The 19255-nt window shown below is 40.3% G+C and overlaps 1 protein-coding gene across 4 annotated transcripts in view; it reads right to left on the bottom strand.

Annotated features, from left to right (window-relative positions):
- Positions 1-1670: 1670 nt before the first annotated feature.
- itga7 (integrin, alpha 7) overlaps positions 1671-19255 on the bottom strand; it is a 34257-nt gene continuing 16672 nt past the window's right edge. Inside the window, exons 5-26 of one of the 4 annotated variants that reach the window (XR_004331540.1) lie at positions 17489-17620; positions 12757-12964; positions 11788-11984; positions 11430-11518; positions 11182-11309; positions 10908-11003; positions 10676-10737; positions 10225-10394; positions 9812-9961; positions 9479-9594; positions 9087-9273; positions 8907-8981; positions 8649-8728; positions 8435-8512; positions 7846-7948; positions 7462-7677; positions 6579-6695; positions 6319-6432; positions 4849-4947; positions 4458-4583; positions 3849-4013; positions 1671-2224 (exon numbers count right to left, since the gene is read on the bottom strand). Coding sequence is in view for 3 of the 4 variants with exons in the window: in XM_032512790.1 (XP_032368681.1) it covers positions 2069-2224; positions 4458-4583; positions 4849-4947; positions 6319-6432; positions 6579-6695; positions 7462-7677; positions 7846-7948; positions 8435-8512; positions 8649-8728; positions 8907-8981; positions 9087-9273; positions 9479-9594; positions 9812-9961; positions 10225-10394; positions 10676-10737; positions 10908-11003; positions 11182-11309; positions 11430-11518; positions 11788-11984; positions 12757-12964; positions 17489-17620 (2699 nt within the window). In the remaining variant the exon portion in view is untranslated. Of the gene's footprint in view, positions 2225-3848; positions 4014-4457; positions 4584-4848; positions 4948-6318; positions 6433-6578; positions 6696-7461; positions 7678-7845; positions 7949-8434; positions 8513-8648; positions 8729-8906; positions 8982-9086; positions 9274-9478; positions 9595-9811; positions 9962-10224; positions 10395-10675; positions 10738-10907; positions 11004-11181; positions 11310-11429; positions 11519-11787; positions 11985-12756; positions 12965-16683; positions 16792-17488; positions 17621-19255 lie in introns of all 4 variants that reach the window. The other 3 variants (XM_032512790.1, XM_032512791.1, XM_032512792.1) reach the window with 3 other exon arrangements.

The following is a 19255-nucleotide window of genomic DNA, read 5'->3' as shown; positions in this document are numbered from 1 at the left end:
TCATCCACATTCAATCATTTTTTACTCTGCTGCAACATGTAAAGTCAAACATCTCTCTCTGACACTTCCCACTTGTTCAGCTACAGCTGCAGTAGCTCAGGTCAGTGTGACATCAAGCTATGTATGACTAACCTGTACACTCGTTTATGAACCAGAGCACAGGCTGAGGTCCTGTTGCGTATCTTGATGATGATTGCTATTAATATATGACAGAACATCTTCACCGTATCTTGTTTCCTTTAAGTTCCTTCCATACATTTGTGAAAATGGAACCTTTTCATATTACATCAGTCTTTATTACTTATGTGTATCACGTCAACAGTTCTGTTCTTATAAACATCCCCAAATCATGACAAAGCGGTATTTCAGTTTTCAGACTTTTGCCTCCATCTTCTGTTCTCAAAGTGAACTGCAGGTTAACTAGTAACTGACGTACACCTGGCTAAAATTCCACTGATAATGACACACCTCATGTTATCTGATGGGTTTAATTCCTTTAATTTTATTTACAATGTTAAAACAGTGCAGCCAAACTTAAAATAAATAAAACACGGGGAAGTTTAGAACAGCAACAGGGGCTTCATGCAGCTAATACAAGATTGTCCAGCAATACCTTAAAACTTAAAAACAAAATGACTCTTCATGCTTCACAGCCCCTCCATTGACCCATATTAGATCCAAAGAAAGTTTGACTGGTTCCTTGTCCACATGTTCTGCTCTTTTAGAATTCTCTCCTCTCTTCAGGTTGTTTAAATGTTGGAAGGATGTTTCACAGGTGTCCAACAGATAGTTCAGGACATCCTAAGTCAATTTGTAAATAGCCTTGTGTTCTTTAGTAGTGGTTCACAATCTGCCACTTCTACCATAAGGCACTTGTATGCAGTTAGAAGTGTCAGTACTGAAATGACTGCACTACCTTTAACTGGTTGTTGTGAGTGGAGTACAGTACCAGGAACAGTGTGACAAGCAGGTTAATATAGTCCAACTAAAACGTTTTAAAACTATTTAAACAAAGGTCTCCTGGTGAAATATTTTTTTACATACCAGTAAAGACATAACATAAAGGTGGTGTTGTTGAAAACCTCATCATTATGACGTATCTAATTCAGAAAGTTTTTAATTTGAGGCCATGTTTTCACACATGATACTTTTATACACTGGTTCAGAGATTGTAATGCTTACAATGCAAACGTGCTGACCATATTTTAATTTTTTATATATTTAGTGTTTTTTACATATTTGGTCTTTATTCGACTACAGTGCAGTGGCCGTGGCTGTCATATAGGGGGTTTTGTGGTTTTCTTCTTCAAGTTCACCCAGGTAATAAACTATTGATGTACAGTACATGTGAATGGTGTATCAACAAAACGTTTTAAAAGGCAATTGATACAAAAAGGCAATTATTTTCCTTGAATAAGGATATACAAAACCAGCAAGTCCAGACAACACATTCAGCAACACATTACTTAACTAATATCTTACATACTGACATTTCCCAATGTTTACCAGTGCTAACAAGAAGAAAACCCCAAAACGTCTTTTGTAAAAAAAATATTTTTCATTGCCCATGTCAGTCATCAGTCTTACAGTAGTAGCAAAAAATAGTCTTTGTCATGGGCAGTGGCTTGTTCATCAACAATGTCCAATGTGTCTATGCATCTAAGATTATACTGTACTGTATGTTTGTGCATTCATGCATGTCTTTCAGTCATTTTTTTTTTTTTCTGTCCTGATGACAGACAGTGAAGTGCATGGCACTGTAAAGCATATGAGCAGCTAGACTGGTTCTAATATTGTTGTTGGCCTTCAGTACTTACTGTAACACACTGATATAGATGCACAGTATAAATAGACTATGCAAGGCCAGCCCTCAGTGGGCTACAGCATGGGAGAATATAGATCCAGTCACAGTGTAACAGGTACTCAAGTACTGACACAGTGGAGTGCACAAGATGTCATGATCTCAGTCTGTGTGCACTTTTTTAGTCCGTTAGTTCCAATGCAAAGACACATGAGTGCCACACATGGTGATTTGAATTAATTTAGTCAGTCAGTGCTTTGAAGGGAGTTACGAGGTCCCGTCGATCCAGTGCGTGGCCCATTCCTTTTTATAGACAACTCCTGACTTCTCAGTCTGGAACTGTGGCCGGTCCTCGCGAGGAATCTTCACTGCGTGGTACTGAGGCAATTTGTCTTTGTAGTGGGCCCGTTGGAAGAAGCCACACTGTTGGCGCAGTATAGGAAAGCAGGCAGGAGTGGAGATAGAGGAAGACAGGGAGTGAGGGATAGAAAGGCAGGAAGGAAGGAAAAAATAAATAATTAACTATGTCATAATCGTAAATCAGCTGCATTTGTTAGCCCTTAGTGCTTTGGTCTACTTTGCAATATCATGCCAAGTAAGAGTAATCTCATTTATTCCATTGTAATGTAATGTGTACTAGTTCTTCACTGACATAGAAAAAGTAATTGTCTGATGACCTTGTGCACAAAGTGATGTAATAAAAAGACACATCTACCCAAAAAGCACATCCACATGCTCTACATTTTCAAATTCAACTCACGTGTCCTTGATTAACACACCAACACACTGCCAAAGTGCCATTAAGAAAAATTGCACATATTAATGCAAACAAAAAAAACTGCTGATATTAATTACACGTTGATTCTGGCACCTGAAAAGCTAGTTGGTCATGAGATGCAAGTCAAATAGAGGTGTTAATAGATTGAAAAGTGCATTACAAGCACATCATGAAAACCATAGTCTCCATAGACTGGTGCCAGAAGGAACAAGTGCAGATCATTAAACTGTGACAACAACAGCAAAGGCACAACACACAGCACAGCAGGCATCTGAAAATCCATGTAAAAGAGATGACTGGATGGTGTTCAATGAGCACAGATTAAAAAGGCAAAATAATATATGTATATAATAATAAAGGATAATAGGAATCAGTTTTGAGTTCATTTATTCAAATAATGATGAAGCACTTTGCTTGACTATAGTTGATGGCATTACATCATATAACAGCCAAAGTGGAATCGAGTGTGTCTGTTCTACTGTAAGCTGCTGACGTTAGCATGCCCAACAGTCTACCTGTAGTTACCTAAAGCCTTGTTTTGAAAGGTTATTTTGGCATTTCTATTGCCAAAAGTTATAGTTGGTACCAATAGAACCTCTCCATTTTGTAATTTGTGTTGGTCACCACTCTGTAGAGGTATCTAACACACGGATCCAAAACCAAAGATTGAGCGAGAAACTCAGCGGAACAATGAGAAATGAAAAGGTTTTTTTAGCTCATTTCTTAGCACATTGCTGTCCATTTCTTTTATTGCACAGCCAAGCAATGCAGGAGGAAATGTAAAAGCTAAAAACAACTTGCTACCTACGAGGCTGATGCAACTCTTAACAACCAGTAATATTTAAGAGTACTGTCTGCCGTTCATGTACGCTTTACATACTATACTGAAAGTGTTTGATGGAAATGTGGCTTAATTTAGCAGTAATGTAAACTAAGTTAACTAAGTTTTTTGGGATTACAATAAAATATAAAACCACAATAATGACTAATAATAATTTTCTTACTGTGTCTGTCTGTCCCAGCATCCCACTGCTGTGCTCTGGCATTGCAAAATGTAAATGTATTTTTTAGTGTTTTTTACTGTCTTCTCTTTTGTTTTTATGTTTCTGTTTGTACTTCTGAATTTGTGTACAATAAAATAAGGAACCACATCTGAGTTTTTTGTTATTAATTATGCCAAAATTTGGTAATATTTCACATTGCAATGAACACCACCAGCTACACTACAGTGCATTGAGAAACAAGGCGATTGTGGGTGAGCATTTTTACCACTTGGAGGGAGACGAGGAGGGGAGAGCAGGCCAGAGTGAAATGTTTTTTATATCATAGTTCTGATGCCTGCTTCTCCGCCTCCGAGGGTTGGACCCCCAAATGGGCGCGGTAGTACTCCGTCTCATAGTGCCGGCGCCGCTCACTGCGCTTGAAGAACCCACACTGGGCAATGGATAACCACAGGAAAGTAAAACAGGGGAAACATTGGAAAATGAAACAGAAAGGGGATTTTAGGATAGAAAGTTCCCAGGGAGAGGACACAAACCCAAAAGGATGACACACAGAGGACAAACAAAAGAGGAAAGGAACAGATGAGAGTAAGCTGGAGGGAATAAAACGATTATAGGACAGAACAGAACAAAGTAGACAGAAATAATTTGGCTACCATGGAAAGTGATGAAAAAATGCCAGGGATACGTGGGGATAAAGGGATAAAGTCAATTACACTGTAAGGACTTCTTATGTATAGGCCTTTGGACTACATTAATCATTATTTGATATTAAAGTGAATCATTATTCGTTGTTTTGATACATAGCAAAATAAGCTGTATAGAGAGTAGAAGTGTTACACAATTTAGTGACACTTATGTATCCTGTGTTTGTTACCTTCCACAGTATGCAGACCAGCAGAGTCAGTAGCAGGATGCCTGCCAGGACGGCTATAAGGATGATCCACCATGGGATCCAGTACTGGTCAGCGAGCCCAGGCTCAGGATAGATCATCACTGGAACCTGGGGAGGAAAGAAGGATGCAATAAAAATGTTAAATAAAAAACAAAAGTAGAAGAGATATTTCTCCTTGGCCTCAGTCACATTTGCCTGTATGATAAGTGTTGTAAAAGGAGTTAAGAAATGTTGAGATTATAAATACATTTTATATTTTAGATACTGCTGGTAGGGATGTGTAAAAGGTGCTGCCATGTACATGCCTTATTATATGACAAAATTACAATTATTTTGAGTATACATGTTCTGTGAACTGAAGTGTGATGAGTACCTGGGCAGCAGCGTCCCTGAGGACCAGATGCTTGATGCTGGACTTCACAGTGATGTTGGCTCTGACCAGCAGCTCCAGAGCACTGACTGCTGAGAACTCCTGACAGACAGAGAGAGAAGAACAATAATGAAAACTTGGTATTTAATAGTTTATCAGCTATATACATAACTGTTCAGAGTAACACTGTGCTTTGTTCATTCCGATCCAGCTCTATTTACCGTCAAATAAAACAATACATTTGTAGATCCATTGTACAAATTTAAATCCTGTTCTCAGATTTTAGCTAATGTAGTCTGACACATATATTCATATTTTAGCCAATAAAGCACCTGGAGATGGAAATTCTGTTATTCTATTATCTAGTCTTCTTTTTGTAGTTTAGACCATCATTCATCATCATATTTCTTGTTATTCTTGGATATCCCACTAAACAAGTAGCTGCAGGTGACTCAAGGGCCAAAAATGAGATGTTTTCACAGTCCTGACTGACTGACCCTCAACTGAATAAGTAATATATTTACAGTGTTCAATTCAAAAATGACCCCATTGCATACATATTTGAATAAAATAAACAACAAACAAAACTCTGGTCTGTTCCGCCATGTAATGAACCACCCTTTCTTTATGGAGATGCTTTTCAAGAAGAACATTCAGGAAATGACAACCAGGCTATAAACCATCTGTAAAGCCTCAGCTGAGCTCTCATCTCTGCAGTAGCAGCAGTAGTCAGGGCGCTGCCAGCGGGTTCGACAGCTCACCCACTCCCACTTTGGGCTTCGGGCCAGCTACGTTATGGCAGGGGGCAAAACTGATCAGAAAATGTCACGAAAATGTGACGGAACGTTGTAGAGGATGTAGTGGAGTAGAAAGCATCATAATTGCTTCACAATGTAATGAAGTGAAAGTCATAAGTATGCACTATTGATTCTACTTAAGTAAAGCACAGATATGTAAAAAAAAAAAGACAGCAAGGTTTTTTGTGTTTTTAGCAGCTCCTACTGTAATTCTAAGGAAAAAAATCTGCCTGTCAGTTGGGTACAGAGCTCTGCACAGCTTGTATGACTGTCACATTGCCAGCATCTAACGTTAGCTACTCTGCTGTGCTGTGAAGTCATTTCTGGCTATAAGCGCCTAGCAGCATTGTAGTGGATGCTGGGGTCTCTGCCTGGCAACCACCGTAAACCTTGAGTCTGGGGAGGAGGGGGCAGGGGACACGACTCCCTCCAGTATTTTGAATTTGTACTGCAGTAGCTATTTTCAACACAAGAAATCAGTATTACATATTGCACCTTTGACAAGCTGACAAACACCTCTTGTCAGTCATTCTGTAAGTGCGCTTCCTGCAGTTATTTAATCACTTACATCAGATCAATGTGAGTGCCGGCAGCAGCTGTAAAGGCTGGACTGAAGCTAAGATGGAGAGTAAAGTGCAGTAGGGTGCTGATGTAATGATGACAGGGTTTTTTATACCTCTATGAAGCTGCTGTTCCACAGCCTGGCATGGATCTTCAGGACAGCTTGACCAGAGAAGCTGTGGAGGGGACACTGTATCAGGACACAGCGTGCCGACCCCAAGAGACAATCCTGGTGAAAGAAATTACAGTTGGGCGCTTATGGATTCATTTTTTTCCTCAATGAACTGGAGACATAGATTAGCAGCTATAAAAGGAGTGTAAAGCTAAAGTTACAAAGCCTGCCTCTTTTCATTCGTGCATCTATATTCTTCTTACCAGTTTGAGCGACTTGCGTCTCTCTGAAGCTGCCACAGCAGGGGTGGTTCGTCCCATGCTGCCTTTTGTCGTCACTTGACTGCCCTCCTCTGGGTGGGAGCGGCGCGTTCGCCCGGCCTGGGGAAAGTGAGACATTCACGTAGGCAGATAAAGATCAGTCTCTAAAAGTGGTCATTAAATTGTTAGTGTGCACAAGACAGTGTAGAAAGGTAGAACAGGATGATGATGTTGATGATGATGATGATTAAGATGATGCAGTTTTGACAATAACATATTGTTACATGCAGCTGCATCAAAAAATGTTCTTCTTTTCCAAAAGCTTTTCTTTGAACTGGATGGAAATGGAAATTACTATATATTTAAGAAGGAAAAATTTTGTTTTTGTCATCAAACAAACGTTTTCCATTTCCAGCAAAAATCCTTAATTTCTCTATAGTCAGAAGCACTGTGAATAAGATAGGAGTGTAGATCTCAGAAAGACGTTTTCTATTGCAGAGCATTTTCTAACAACTATTTTTTACTAAAAGTAGCCTGCCTTTGTTAATAGCAAACCCAGCTAATATTAAAAATGAGAACTAGAAGTTGGACAGAATAAAGAGTGAAATGGTAAGTGCTGAAGTGAAAAATTCCCAATTCAGTAATGATGGACTTGGAAAAGCATTGAAGCTGTGTTTGTTGGCATACAAAGAATTTAGCCAGCATTTAACACGGCTGCCACTTAGATACCTTTGGGTCAGTTCACTCACTTTAGGAACCTTTCACGTCAAAAAACCTTATTGAGCGGCCCAAAAAAAAAAGTGGATGCAGACTAAATGTTGTTGTAATTTGTGGGGTTAGAACAAGATTTCCTAGCAGAGTCAAAAATGAGCTCTGGTCTGCTTACACTTTGACCGACAGGCTGTGGGGGTTCTGCAGGTGAGGAGCTGTGTAGCTTCAGAGGATTCAATGCCCCTGTTGGGGTGCACTGTGTGTTTGGGTGACCTTCAAACTTCAAGCTGGCGGGATACAAGAGCCATTTCTCATTGGCCAGCTCGTAAGGCCACATGATGTTGAGGAAGGCCGAGCCGAGCGTCTGGAGAGTTTGGCCGGGATTAGCAACCTAACGGAGAAAACATAAAACACATGTTATATTACATGTGTGTCTTTAGCCATGATATATCAGACACTGCTCACCTGTGTCCACGTGGAAATTAGAATGCACATACACAGGGTCCTTTTATACACACACACACAAACACACACTTACGCACACACACTCGTTCCTCACCACAAACTCAATATCAACGGGGCTGCCGATGTCCTCCAAACTGGTCATGGCACTCTCTCCCTTCACTGTCCCGCTGAAGAACAGCTGGTGTGGAGTGGCAAGCCTACAGTAAAACAGGATTGCATCAGTGTGTTGGACAGCTGTACACACACTCACACAACTTCATATAGCAAACATATATTTACTAGGCACTGTACTGGCCCAGCTAGCCTGGGATTATATCATGTCTCTCATAACTGCTAAAGAGCAAGACTAATTTTATTTAGTCAACTTATGCATGTACAGTACCTGCATTTTAAATTCTTATAAAGATTCCAAAGATGACCAGTGTGTGAGGCTAAATTTAGTGGAAATGTGTAAAAAACAATCAGCTCACAATATCTATAATATCTCAGTGTAAACATCATAAAGCATCAACAAAGAGTTGGAACATGCTGATACAGAATAAAACGAATTTAGCAAGCTTAAAGCTAAGAGAAAACAAGGGGAAATGTGTATGTTACAAGTTTAAGTAAGCTATCCTAATATGAAGAAGCGTTTATGTGGCAAATGCATTGAGGGAGACACTGCTTTAAAAGGTTTCACTCACCCACTGACAGACAGAGGGAGCTCTATCACAACTTTAGCAAAAGCTGTGACTGGCACCAGATTAGATTGCTCACTGATCCTGAGGACAGATCCACAAATAAACACTGTAATCAAAGCATTATTTTGCCAGAACAAGTCAAATATCAGCATTTAAATAATTGAAGCTTGATGTAAGTTAAATTAGATGTTAATCTAAAAAGATGTGGAGAATTTACGTTGTCATTGAGAGATCTGCTGTCAACTCAGTGGTCTCAATCGTGATGTTTGATGTGCTCAAGTTGATAGAGAATTTCAGCTGAAAAACAACATGTATTTCAGGAAAAAACAATAAGTGGCAATATAATTACACTTATGGCTGAAATTATGCTTGTTTTGTTTCACACTATAGGAAAGAAATTTCTGAAGTCATAAAAGTATATGAGATGAACAGTCTTGCAAGCTTTAACTGAATTCACACTGTTTTGTTTCCTTACCTTAGTATCTCGTTTCACAGGGTTTCCTAGGTCACATTCAACTTGGGAGCCATTCTGGTTTGCTTGGCACCTCATCTACAGTCAGTCAGGATAGCAAACAAAAACTATCAGAAAAGATCTGAAATGCAAACATGTGTGTTTTAACGCTGAGAAAAGTTTTTTTTTTATTAGAGACCATACTTGTGGTGGGACCCTGGAGCCGGAATACGACAGAGTGCTTGGAAGGGAGATTAGCAGCTGAGCAGCGTGGGCGTCGTCTCCGTCCTCCTCAGGGTGCAGGGGGTCAGAGGGCATGTTGGTGACGGTGATCTCCAGCACCACCAGCCGCTGGTCTGACAGGGAGAACACCTGCACATCATCCTCGTCTCTGCATGAAGAAAGTGGGGAAAAAAGCATAGACGTAGAGTATTAACTTATAAACAACCATGACAGTAAAACAAGAGTTATTTTCCTGTGGTAAACATCTGTATACACATTACTGCATACAGATAGCTGTTTGTGTCGGTGTTATCGGTTGCTAAGTAACAGTTTGCACCAGCTCACACAGAGTTGTTTTTTTTGCCGGCACTAACTTTGGCAGAGGGGTGAAGAGGTCGGAGGTCAGGGGTCGTGTTCCAAACTGGGAGTTCAGCTTCAGGTTGCTCTGGCAGATTTTGTCGCTGCCGCATCCTTCTCGCAGGAAGTTTACCTTTGGAGTGTAAACAAGACAGACATGAAGTTGTTTTTTAAATCCTAAAGCACATTCTACATTTACTGTCAGGTAATCGTTTAGCCATATCAAACTGTAACGGGCATGTTTCTCTTAATTTCTCTCGCTTTTTTAATTTACCTTAATCGCGTAATAAATGTGTCCCATTAAAATGAATTCCAACCATAAAACACTTCAGCTTCCTTTTGTTACAGACCTCAGAGTGCAGCGTGTTAGAGGGGGAAACATTCAGTACAGGCGCCAGCTTCTCCAGCCTCTTGGCACCCGAGTGTCTGCGTGGTGGCACGGGCTTGATAGTGTGGGTAATCGCCAACGAGATGGGACGCAGTTTGTCAATGATGTTCTCCTGCGTGAAGATTATGAAAATATTAATTTGGACAACAAAAAAATTTGTCAAACAAATCTTGTTTGTTCATGCTGCAAAAGAGTTTTGAATCAAAGTTTAACTGTTCAATCCCCCAAAACTTGGTACAAAAAGTGGATTGTCACAAGAAACATGTTACACCTTTACTTTATTATTATTTCCATAAAATGTTTGCTACCAGAGTTTTAAAAAAAGACTAAAACTATGTCCAATAACCACCTATTAATATCATTTAAGTCACTAACATGGAGCTGGAAGGTGGCAGTGGTGCACACAGGGTGACGCTGCCGATGCAGCTCCACTTCTTCTGTCTGAGTAAACTCCGGCTCCAGGGAACTGCGGCCCAGGAAGTTAACGCGGTGCGGGAGGCCCAGCTTCCTGCGCTCTGTGTCAGCTTCAAAGTGCACCACCAAGGCTTTAAGGGAATGAAAACGAGAATGATGCATGAAGACAGATAGAGGGATTGAAAAATGTCAGGACACGTACTATACAGAGAGCACTTACAGAGCCCCCTGGGGGTAGAATATATGTGAAACCCCCATCTGAGGGAATACAGTATCACACAGCTGTGATTTAATGAAAATAAAGTCTAATGTTACTCCACAGATAAGGTTACTTTCCACTGTAGATAGAAATGACTCCTGTCCCACATGAGAGAAGAACAGAAATGGTCTTGAAAAGCGAGGTGTGACTCACTGATGTGTGGTGAGTAGTGTTCTGGGTGGGCTGTGAAGGTGAAGCAGGCCTTGACCTCCACGCTAAAAAAGGACAGGTGCAGATTGAAAACAATGCAGTTTTTAAACAATATTATAGATTGAGATAATTCTTTATTTTTAAAAGAAAACTATAGACAAAAATACGTTAGCAGTTTCTAAATCTGGGTTTAGTTCAGTAATCTTGGATTATTTGTCACATTATCCGTACGTACCAGACTCCTTCTCTGCCCTTGCAGTTGTACTGCTCCAGATCAATGTACTGAGGATCGATAGATATTTCTCTGATCACATGGATGACTGGACGAGACCTTGGGGACACACGAAAACACCAAACTATGGGTCAGGTAGAACACATTATGACTAAATCATGAAAAAAATAGATTGAAAAAAATGCAACATTTCTGCTTAGATTTGGACTTTTTTTCCAACAATAAGAAGAATTAAACAATACATTTTTTTCATGTTTTTAAATAAGTCTTTTCTCACCTGAAGAGGACCACTGAGTCATTAAGAGAGCCCACTGCAATATCTGGGTAGTGGTTATTATCAATATCCAAACTGCCTGAGATGGAGTATCCAAAACGTCTCACATCAAAGTCACGACCATCCAGCACCTGATGGGATAAAAAAACATTGTTAAAATCTTGATTCCTTTGGTCTATTCCTTTTTTATTCTTCCTGTCCTCTTTCCCTTCTTCTGTTAGCTCATTCCTAAACTGCTGTGGGAAACTCACCTGAGCAGGTTTGGTTTCAATCCCAGCATCTGAGCCTCTGTAGATGAAAACTTTGCCGTCTCCATCAAACGGTGCTCCCACAGCAATATCTGAACAGATACAGAAATGATTGAAAACTATTTTAAGTGTGCAAACATTGAATTACACTATTTATAGTGTAAAACAGAAACCACAGTATGTAAAGGACAAGTAGGAAACTAGTTACTGCTCAAACGGCATTGCTCAAAAACTTAATGAATGACTCAGAACCATTTAAATCCCCATCTATATTAAACAACAGCCGCATAAATTGAACAGAATAAGTCCCTTTCTATAAGTGAAACTGATGATGAACTGTGTGAAAAAACATTGTTCTCACCTCCGTATCCATCCTGGTCCAGATCTCCTACGTTGCTGACCGTCATTCCAAACATGGAGTCGTACGTCCCATTGAGACGGATGGGTCGAGCCTGATCGTCCCAGTGACCGAAGGGGTTTAGGTACACATACACAGCTCCACCAATCTCTGCCTTACGGTCAAAGAAATTAGGAGCTCCAACAATCAGATCGGTCCAGCTAGGAACAGAAACAGAGAATTAAAAATTAATGATATTTTACGAAGCAGTTTTTGGGAGACCCTAGAACCTCTTACAAAGTTTTTTCTTTAAACACACCCTGTCTCATCTACTCTACCCCAAATGGTGGAATGCAACTAAAAACAAAAAAATAGATATGTATAAAAAAATAAATTTATGCAGGTAGTGTACTTAATTACAATTTTGAGGTACTTATACTTTACTTCCAAATTCCATCTCATACTACTTTATAATTCTGCTCCTCTACATTTCAGAGGAAAATGTTTCACTCCACTACATTTATATCACAACTATGGTTACTGGTTACTTTTTAGATTCAGACTTTACATATAAAACATGTGTATCAATATATGCAATTCTTGCATAATTTTAGATTAAACTGCTAAAAATGATTTAAAGCGATTAAATAAGTTCTACCTCAACCAGCTATAGTAAAGTACTGTAATATGCTAATATCATCCATAATAGTTATCCAGCAATATAGAAATATAACACTGACAGGGCCAATTCTGTCAAACGGCACATTTACTTTTAAGATTATAAATAGATCTTGCTATAAAAAAAAAATATCTTGAAAAAAAGATTATTATTACAACTGACATTTCACAATTGTTGTTTGTAAAATTGTATTACGTTTTATTTTAATTTTTTCTCTTTAGCCTAACAATACTTGCCTCTACTTGCCTTATAAATACACGTGTGTATTATTGGCATCCTCCATTCAAAGATGATTATCTGGACTGACTCCTTACCCGTCCCTGTTCAGATCCGTCGTAGCTACCGAGTAACCAAATGAAGACGCCAGCTCCTCCCCCCAGAAGATGTGCTGCGGCACAAGCCGGTACACATTGTCCTTCCTCAGCAGCACCACTGCCCCTGTGTGATTGGCCCTCGGTGCACCCGCCACAAAGGTCAGCTCCCCGAGGCTCATTATGCCCATGGCCGAGTCCACAGAAAACCCTATAAGAAAAAGAAGATGGAAGGCAGGACGGAGGGGAAGACAAGGGCCAGGAAGAGGAAAGGATCAGGGGTTAGTATTGACAGAGGGGCTCGGGGGCTCATCTCATCTCTGTGTAGCTTGTTCTGCTCATCTTCTTACTAATGAAATGCGTGCCTTAAGTGACTATTGATTTTATGCCAAACTCATGATGGGTATTTATGTCCTGTGTGCATGTGTTTGAAGACTGCTGGGGGCCGGCGAACGGTTATGCATCCACGGGTAAGAGCAGGAATGCTGTTTGTGACGGTAACAGGAGGAGATGTATGGGGCTTCACCTAATGTCTCATGAGATTCACGATGCTGCTGCTTTGTATCAGATGCCTCACATGAAGGCTGGATGTAAACACAGTGGGTGGACGTTAATCAGATTTATAACCTAGAGCAATCCCTCTTTTGTGTGAAAGTGTACGTCTGCATGTGTGTGTGTGTGTAAAGGAATGTGTGCTTGCATATAAATCAGGTAGAGCAAAAGAGTGAATGGGGAGGGGGAGGTGTGCGTGTGTGTGTGTGTGTGTGTGTGTGTGTGTGTGTGTGTGTGTGTGTGTGTGTGTGTGTGTGTGCGTGTGCGTGTGCGTGTGTTTTGTTCGTGCCAGATGTGTGTTAAAATGTTTTTATCAAGCTGTGAAAAATAGATAATCATATTAAACATTTCACCTGAACAGAAGCAACCACATGCATTTGCATCACTGGTTTATAAGCATGCAGAGGAGAGGGTGTGAAATAATCCATCAGGACATGAGGGGGGACATTTGTTGGTCCTGAATAAACATGCAGGGGGAGACACAACATTGACACACAGTGAGCAGCTCCAGGGTGGCAGGTGAGGAATGGAACAGTCAGCTTTGCAGGTCCTGTAAAAACCAACGGACGGAGACAAAGATGCTACTTTTTCCACACAGGGTGGCTTTTAACACAGGCTCGCTACAAGGTTGTCTCTATTAAAATGAATTGGAAATGAAAGCTTAGGGCAGCAAAAGGTTTTTAAAGGGGCCCTGCAACAATGGTAAAGTATTTGCACTATAACTTGCAAATTACAGTGATATTGCGCACATTGTACATATTAAAATATGTACTGTGAGTAGCATGGAGGGGGCTGCAGCTGCATTTCATTGTGCAATCATGTGCTGCAATGACAATAAAGCTGAACCTTGAGCCTAATTGCTTGGTTACACTTCATTTGGTTGAAGAAATTATTTAAAATAGGTGGGATACTCTTTAACTTTTTTTAAATTATTTTTTTTTAAGACTAAAGACTTTGAGCATAAATGTTGTTTTGACCTAAGAGGTTCAAATCACAGAAAGAGTTTTTTCCTGCTTTTTTGCAAAAGAAAACCTAAACAATTGTGTGCAACCTGTGCAATTGTTGTTCCCCCTGGACATGTGGAATCAAGTCTCATGAAAACCAGGCTTTGACCATACACCCCGCAATAAAGAGCTTCTTTCTTTTCTCTCTGAACAGATTTTATATGGCCTTGATGGAGGTAATACTCTTTGAAATGTCACCTACGTTGGTAATATAAAATAGGAAATGAACTAGAATTTGTTGACATTTTGGATGAATCATAGTTCAGAAAGAAAATAATCAGAAAAAGTACAACATTGTCTCTATCATTTTAGTAAGCATGCAAACGTGTAGCATATCACCTGGTTAAGATCAAGGGAAGCATGTGAGTTATAAAGGAAGGCTAAAGGTCATGTGGGAATTAGTGTTGTCAAGGAGACGGCTCAATGTGGAGAGCGGGAGGGTAAGCAGGCTTGGTGAATAAAGTATGTGAATAAAGAGATTTATGGCAGACTTAATGAAATGTAATAACTGGAACAATAACAACAAATCTCAGGTTGTGTTAAGCAGACGATGAGTCGCTACAAATGGACACTGAATACTCAGACATTCATAACATAACACACATCAACTTTAGTCCAACACTTTGGTCCAGACTGAAATATCTCAACAACTATTTCATGGATCACCATGATGACTTTGGTGAACTCCTGGCTTTACCTCTAGCAGCAGGTGAAAGTGTTCAAAGATCAAGTGAAACATCTCTACATCTACAGATGGATTGGTACTCTGGACAGACATTCATGGTTCCCAGATGATGAATCCCTAACGACTTCGGTGATCCTCTGACATTTCTTCTACTGCTGCCATGAGGTTGACATTTGTGGTTTTGAATAAAATGTGTCAACAACTATTACATGGATTACCATGACATTTTGTACACACATTTATGGTTTATGATGTGCAGGATCAATTGTAATAACGTTGGTGAGCCCTCCACTTTATGTAGCTGTGTTCTAGCACCATCTTCAGGTCAATATTTGTGTATCCAGTACTTGAGTTTATGACCAAACCTGCTAAACTAACGACATTCCCATCAGCCTCACCTGTACTTTGTTTTTAAAGCGAACAAATGTCACTTGCTAAATACCGGCATAATAGTATTGTGAGTATATTCAACCCAGTCTCACGCAGTTTGTGAAATGGTCACATTATTTAATCTATTACTTTGTGTGCACAGACACGTTAGTCTCGTTTTTTTCGTGTTGGGGAGCACAAACTTTAACCTGATGTATTTGAATGGGAAGCATTATAATCACAGCACGACTTTGGTAGTGAGTAGTATGAAAAGCTGAAAATCCGCACAAGGAGGTTGGTTGAGGTGTTGGATGGTTCAAACATCACAGGACTTTCACCCTGGAGACTGGGGATCGTCTCCCATGTGTGGCGATTTATTTCCCTGTTTTTCTTTTCCTGAACCCAACCGTCCCGTTGTTGTCACACATGCTCCAGAGTCCGCGGATGTCTCCCACGTGTGGCGTATCTTTTCCCTTTTGTTCTTTTCCTAAACACAACCGTTCTGTTATTGTCGCTCTTGTCGTTATTGTTGCGCGTAACCCCAGAGACCGCGGATTGTATTGCATTGTTCTTTTCCAAAACCCAACCTCCGTAACTCTGTATAGATGCTTCCCATTACGTGCTGAGCTCTACGAAAAAAAAGATTAATCTAAATACATTAGATCAAAGTGTGCTCACTAACACAGAAAAAAAAAATGACATAAACCTGTCCGTGTACAAAAATCAATTAAAATTAACGTGACCATTTTACAAACTGCCGTGAGACTCTGTTGGTATATTAGTACGCTGACATTAGCATTTAGCTCAAAACACTTTTGTGCCTACGTACAGCCTCACAGAGCCACTAGCTTGGCGTTAGACTCTTTGTCTAAGAGTAAAATAAATTAGTAATACTATGACAACTAACAAGAAAACCACCACCACTTGGAAAGCTTCATACCGACACACACATGCAGACTGACTCAACACACTACAGGCGACAGATATCTACAGACAGAACAGACAACCACCTTGCTGCTACAAAAAGAGACAACCATCTTACTGCTTATGTCAAATCAGCAGCAAGAAGCAGAAAGTGAAAAAAATAATAACAAAAATTAAATTAAATTAAATTAAAGTTTTACTGAGACTTTCCAGTTTTGGATGGCTGTCTCTTTATAACAGTACAGGTGATGCGGTCCCACGTAGGACATACATTACACATTGAAAATCTATCTGGAATTAGCAGAAAGGATTAAGACAAAGACAGAGTAGGAGAGCGGGACTACTTTCACTACAAGCCCACTCCGGTCCAAACAAAAACACCTCACGCCTACAAACCTAAGTAGCTATTATGAGCTACATCCTCAAACGATGTGGGCCGGCTGGAGGGCTCCAGAGTTTTGTGCAGCAGAGCATCTTCAATGGGGCTAGCCATGAACAAGAGCCCTATGGCCCAAGACAGGAGACAGAAAGACAGAAAGAGAAAGAGAGATGGAGGGACGAGTGTGGGAGAGGAGTGATGGGGTGGTGAAATGGTGGTGGGGAAAAAAGAGTGGAAAAAGAAGGGGAGAGGGAGGTGCAAGTGAGACAGGCTGTGATTGATTGGTGTTTTGTCTTTGAGGTGCCTCAGCGGTAGTGTAAAACCACTGGGTACCTGGCGGAGAGACGACGTTTCAGGCTCAGACTGCACCCGGACCGGTTGTACACCACCCTATTCAAAGTGTTTTCTTGTGCTAGAGGGTGGTGGATGGAATGAGGATAACATCATTGTTGGGGTAATTTGTAAATAGATCCCTTGTTTGCTCATGAAAGGGAGGAAGGCCAAACTGTGCTGGCATCATAGATTCATGTTGAGCCAGTAATACGGTCTGGACAGTTTTCAAATGTCCGCCCACATTCACACGGGAAAGCATTGGTGGAGTCACATTCAGGGCTCTGTAAATCACACACAGATCCAGACTCATCCAGAAATAATCCACAGGGAATGACTAGTTTAAGGCAGTTTGGCAGCTGCTACCATTACTAGCTCCTGTGGTTTTGGCAGCCATGTTGGAGTACAGTCCGAGCCCTTGTGTCGCCCTCCACCGACCCTCTCTTTCTCTGCTGTGCACAGGCAGCAGCGAGCAGGGAGGGCGAATCCTACCCAGGTAACTGTGGGAAGCCACAGGGATGAGCTGGGCATTAAGTTGTTTCTGATCTGCCACCTCGTAGGGCCCGTCGTCATAGAAACCAAGGTCAAGCAGAGTCTGGTTTAGGAGCTGGACCCGCATCTCACCTGGAATGGAAACAGGTGAGGCCACAGAAAAGCAACAAGCACACACTGCAGACATCGGAATACAAACACTTGCTTGTTGCATACACATCCCAAATCTGTACCGTATATAAAGAAAACATAAAAAGAATTTCATGAGATTTATTCTTTTTTTTAAAGTTTTTCTGAAGCTTTACCACCACCATTTACAATTTATTTATTTTTGTGTCAGTCATAAGCAGCTACTCCATTTCTTTTATGCATAGCATTGGAAGTGAGAGAGTTGAGTCCATAACACACTGTGTCAATTGCATGAACTGAGATAAATTAAGACATTGACATGCGGTGGCCGACAGGGGAAAACGCACTGCAATTTAAGAAAGCATATGAAAATAGACAAAACACAAGCAAATTAAGAAAACATCTTCATTAATTTGATAAAACGTATGCGCAGCATTTAGCAAACGCGCTGCAAACCAGTCGTTGAGATAGCTTTATTGAGACCATGGAATTTATCAAACTGAATAAATCCCACCTGAACATATAAACACAAAATTGCTATTTCCATCGTGTTGTAAGTAAGGCATCTGCTAAAAAAGTTGTATTCGTTAGCAGGATTGTCGTACCGTTCAGTTCAAAAACATCCAAAACACCAAAGTACAAAGACATAGCAGACCAGACGCAAGCTTTTATTTTGAAAAATCAAAGCTCGGTGATGGCAACAGCCGGGAGGACATGAGACGGGAGCACTGACTATATATCAGTAATATGTTATATTAATAATATTAATTTAATATACAGTCTATGAATGGGAGGTATTAGACGGGAGGTCTCCAGGCTGCAGCCATACCGGACTCTAATAAAAAGGCAGAGCGCTCTCTCCCGTGGGGTCGAAGATCAGCTGTTCCACTTAGTGCTCCCTCTAGAGGCCTGGAGAACGTCCGTTGTGTAATCTGTATGCAGCGTTTTTTTTGTTGCATCTGCTTTTCTTTTTGTATCTCTTCCGTGTTTGCAGCTCATTTGTGTATTTGGTTGTGTTGTGTGTATTTGCAGCTTGTTTGTGTATTTGGTTTTGTTGTATGTATTTGCAGCGCATTTGCTAAATGTTGTGCATATGTGTTGTCAAATGAATTAAGTTGTTTTCTTAATTTGCTCATGTTTTGTCCATTTGCATGTGTTTTCTTAAATTGCATGGCGTTTGCCCCTGTCAGCCACCGTATTGATCTCATGTGCAGACAACGTAAATCAATCCCATAACTGCTTGCTGCACCAGATAAATCTCAGTGCATTCTTTAATGAAGTGCATGCCACTGCCATGTCCAATCAAGATTGGTTTATAAATCAATTCAATTTGTTTGTATTATATATTACAAATTGTCCTGGTTATAGTGCTGTTTTAATTAGACACTTCATGTGGATTGCCCATCTTCTCTAGCTCACATTAGTTGCAATTTCTACAGTTTTTTATATCCAGTGAAAATTGTCACAGTAATCAATAATGAACATCATTCTGAAATCCAAAAAGGTTATTATTTGGCACATAATAATGGTGCAGCACTAATAAGTGCAAAAGTGGGGTCATTGATATAACAATAAAACTAGTAATAATACTTCAGGCTATTTCAATGAAAAAATATCCGTCTACAGTATGTCTACAGA

Source organism: Etheostoma spectabile, chromosome 4 (assembly GCF_008692095.1).
Source record: "Etheostoma spectabile isolate EspeVRDwgs_2016 chromosome 4, UIUC_Espe_1.0, whole genome shotgun sequence".
In the NCBI taxonomy this organism is placed as follows: domain Eukaryota; kingdom Metazoa; phylum Chordata; class Actinopteri; order Perciformes; family Percidae; genus Etheostoma; species Etheostoma spectabile.
Note: the sequence above shows the minus strand (reverse complement) of the source record. Positions and strands in the feature narration are given on the sequence as shown.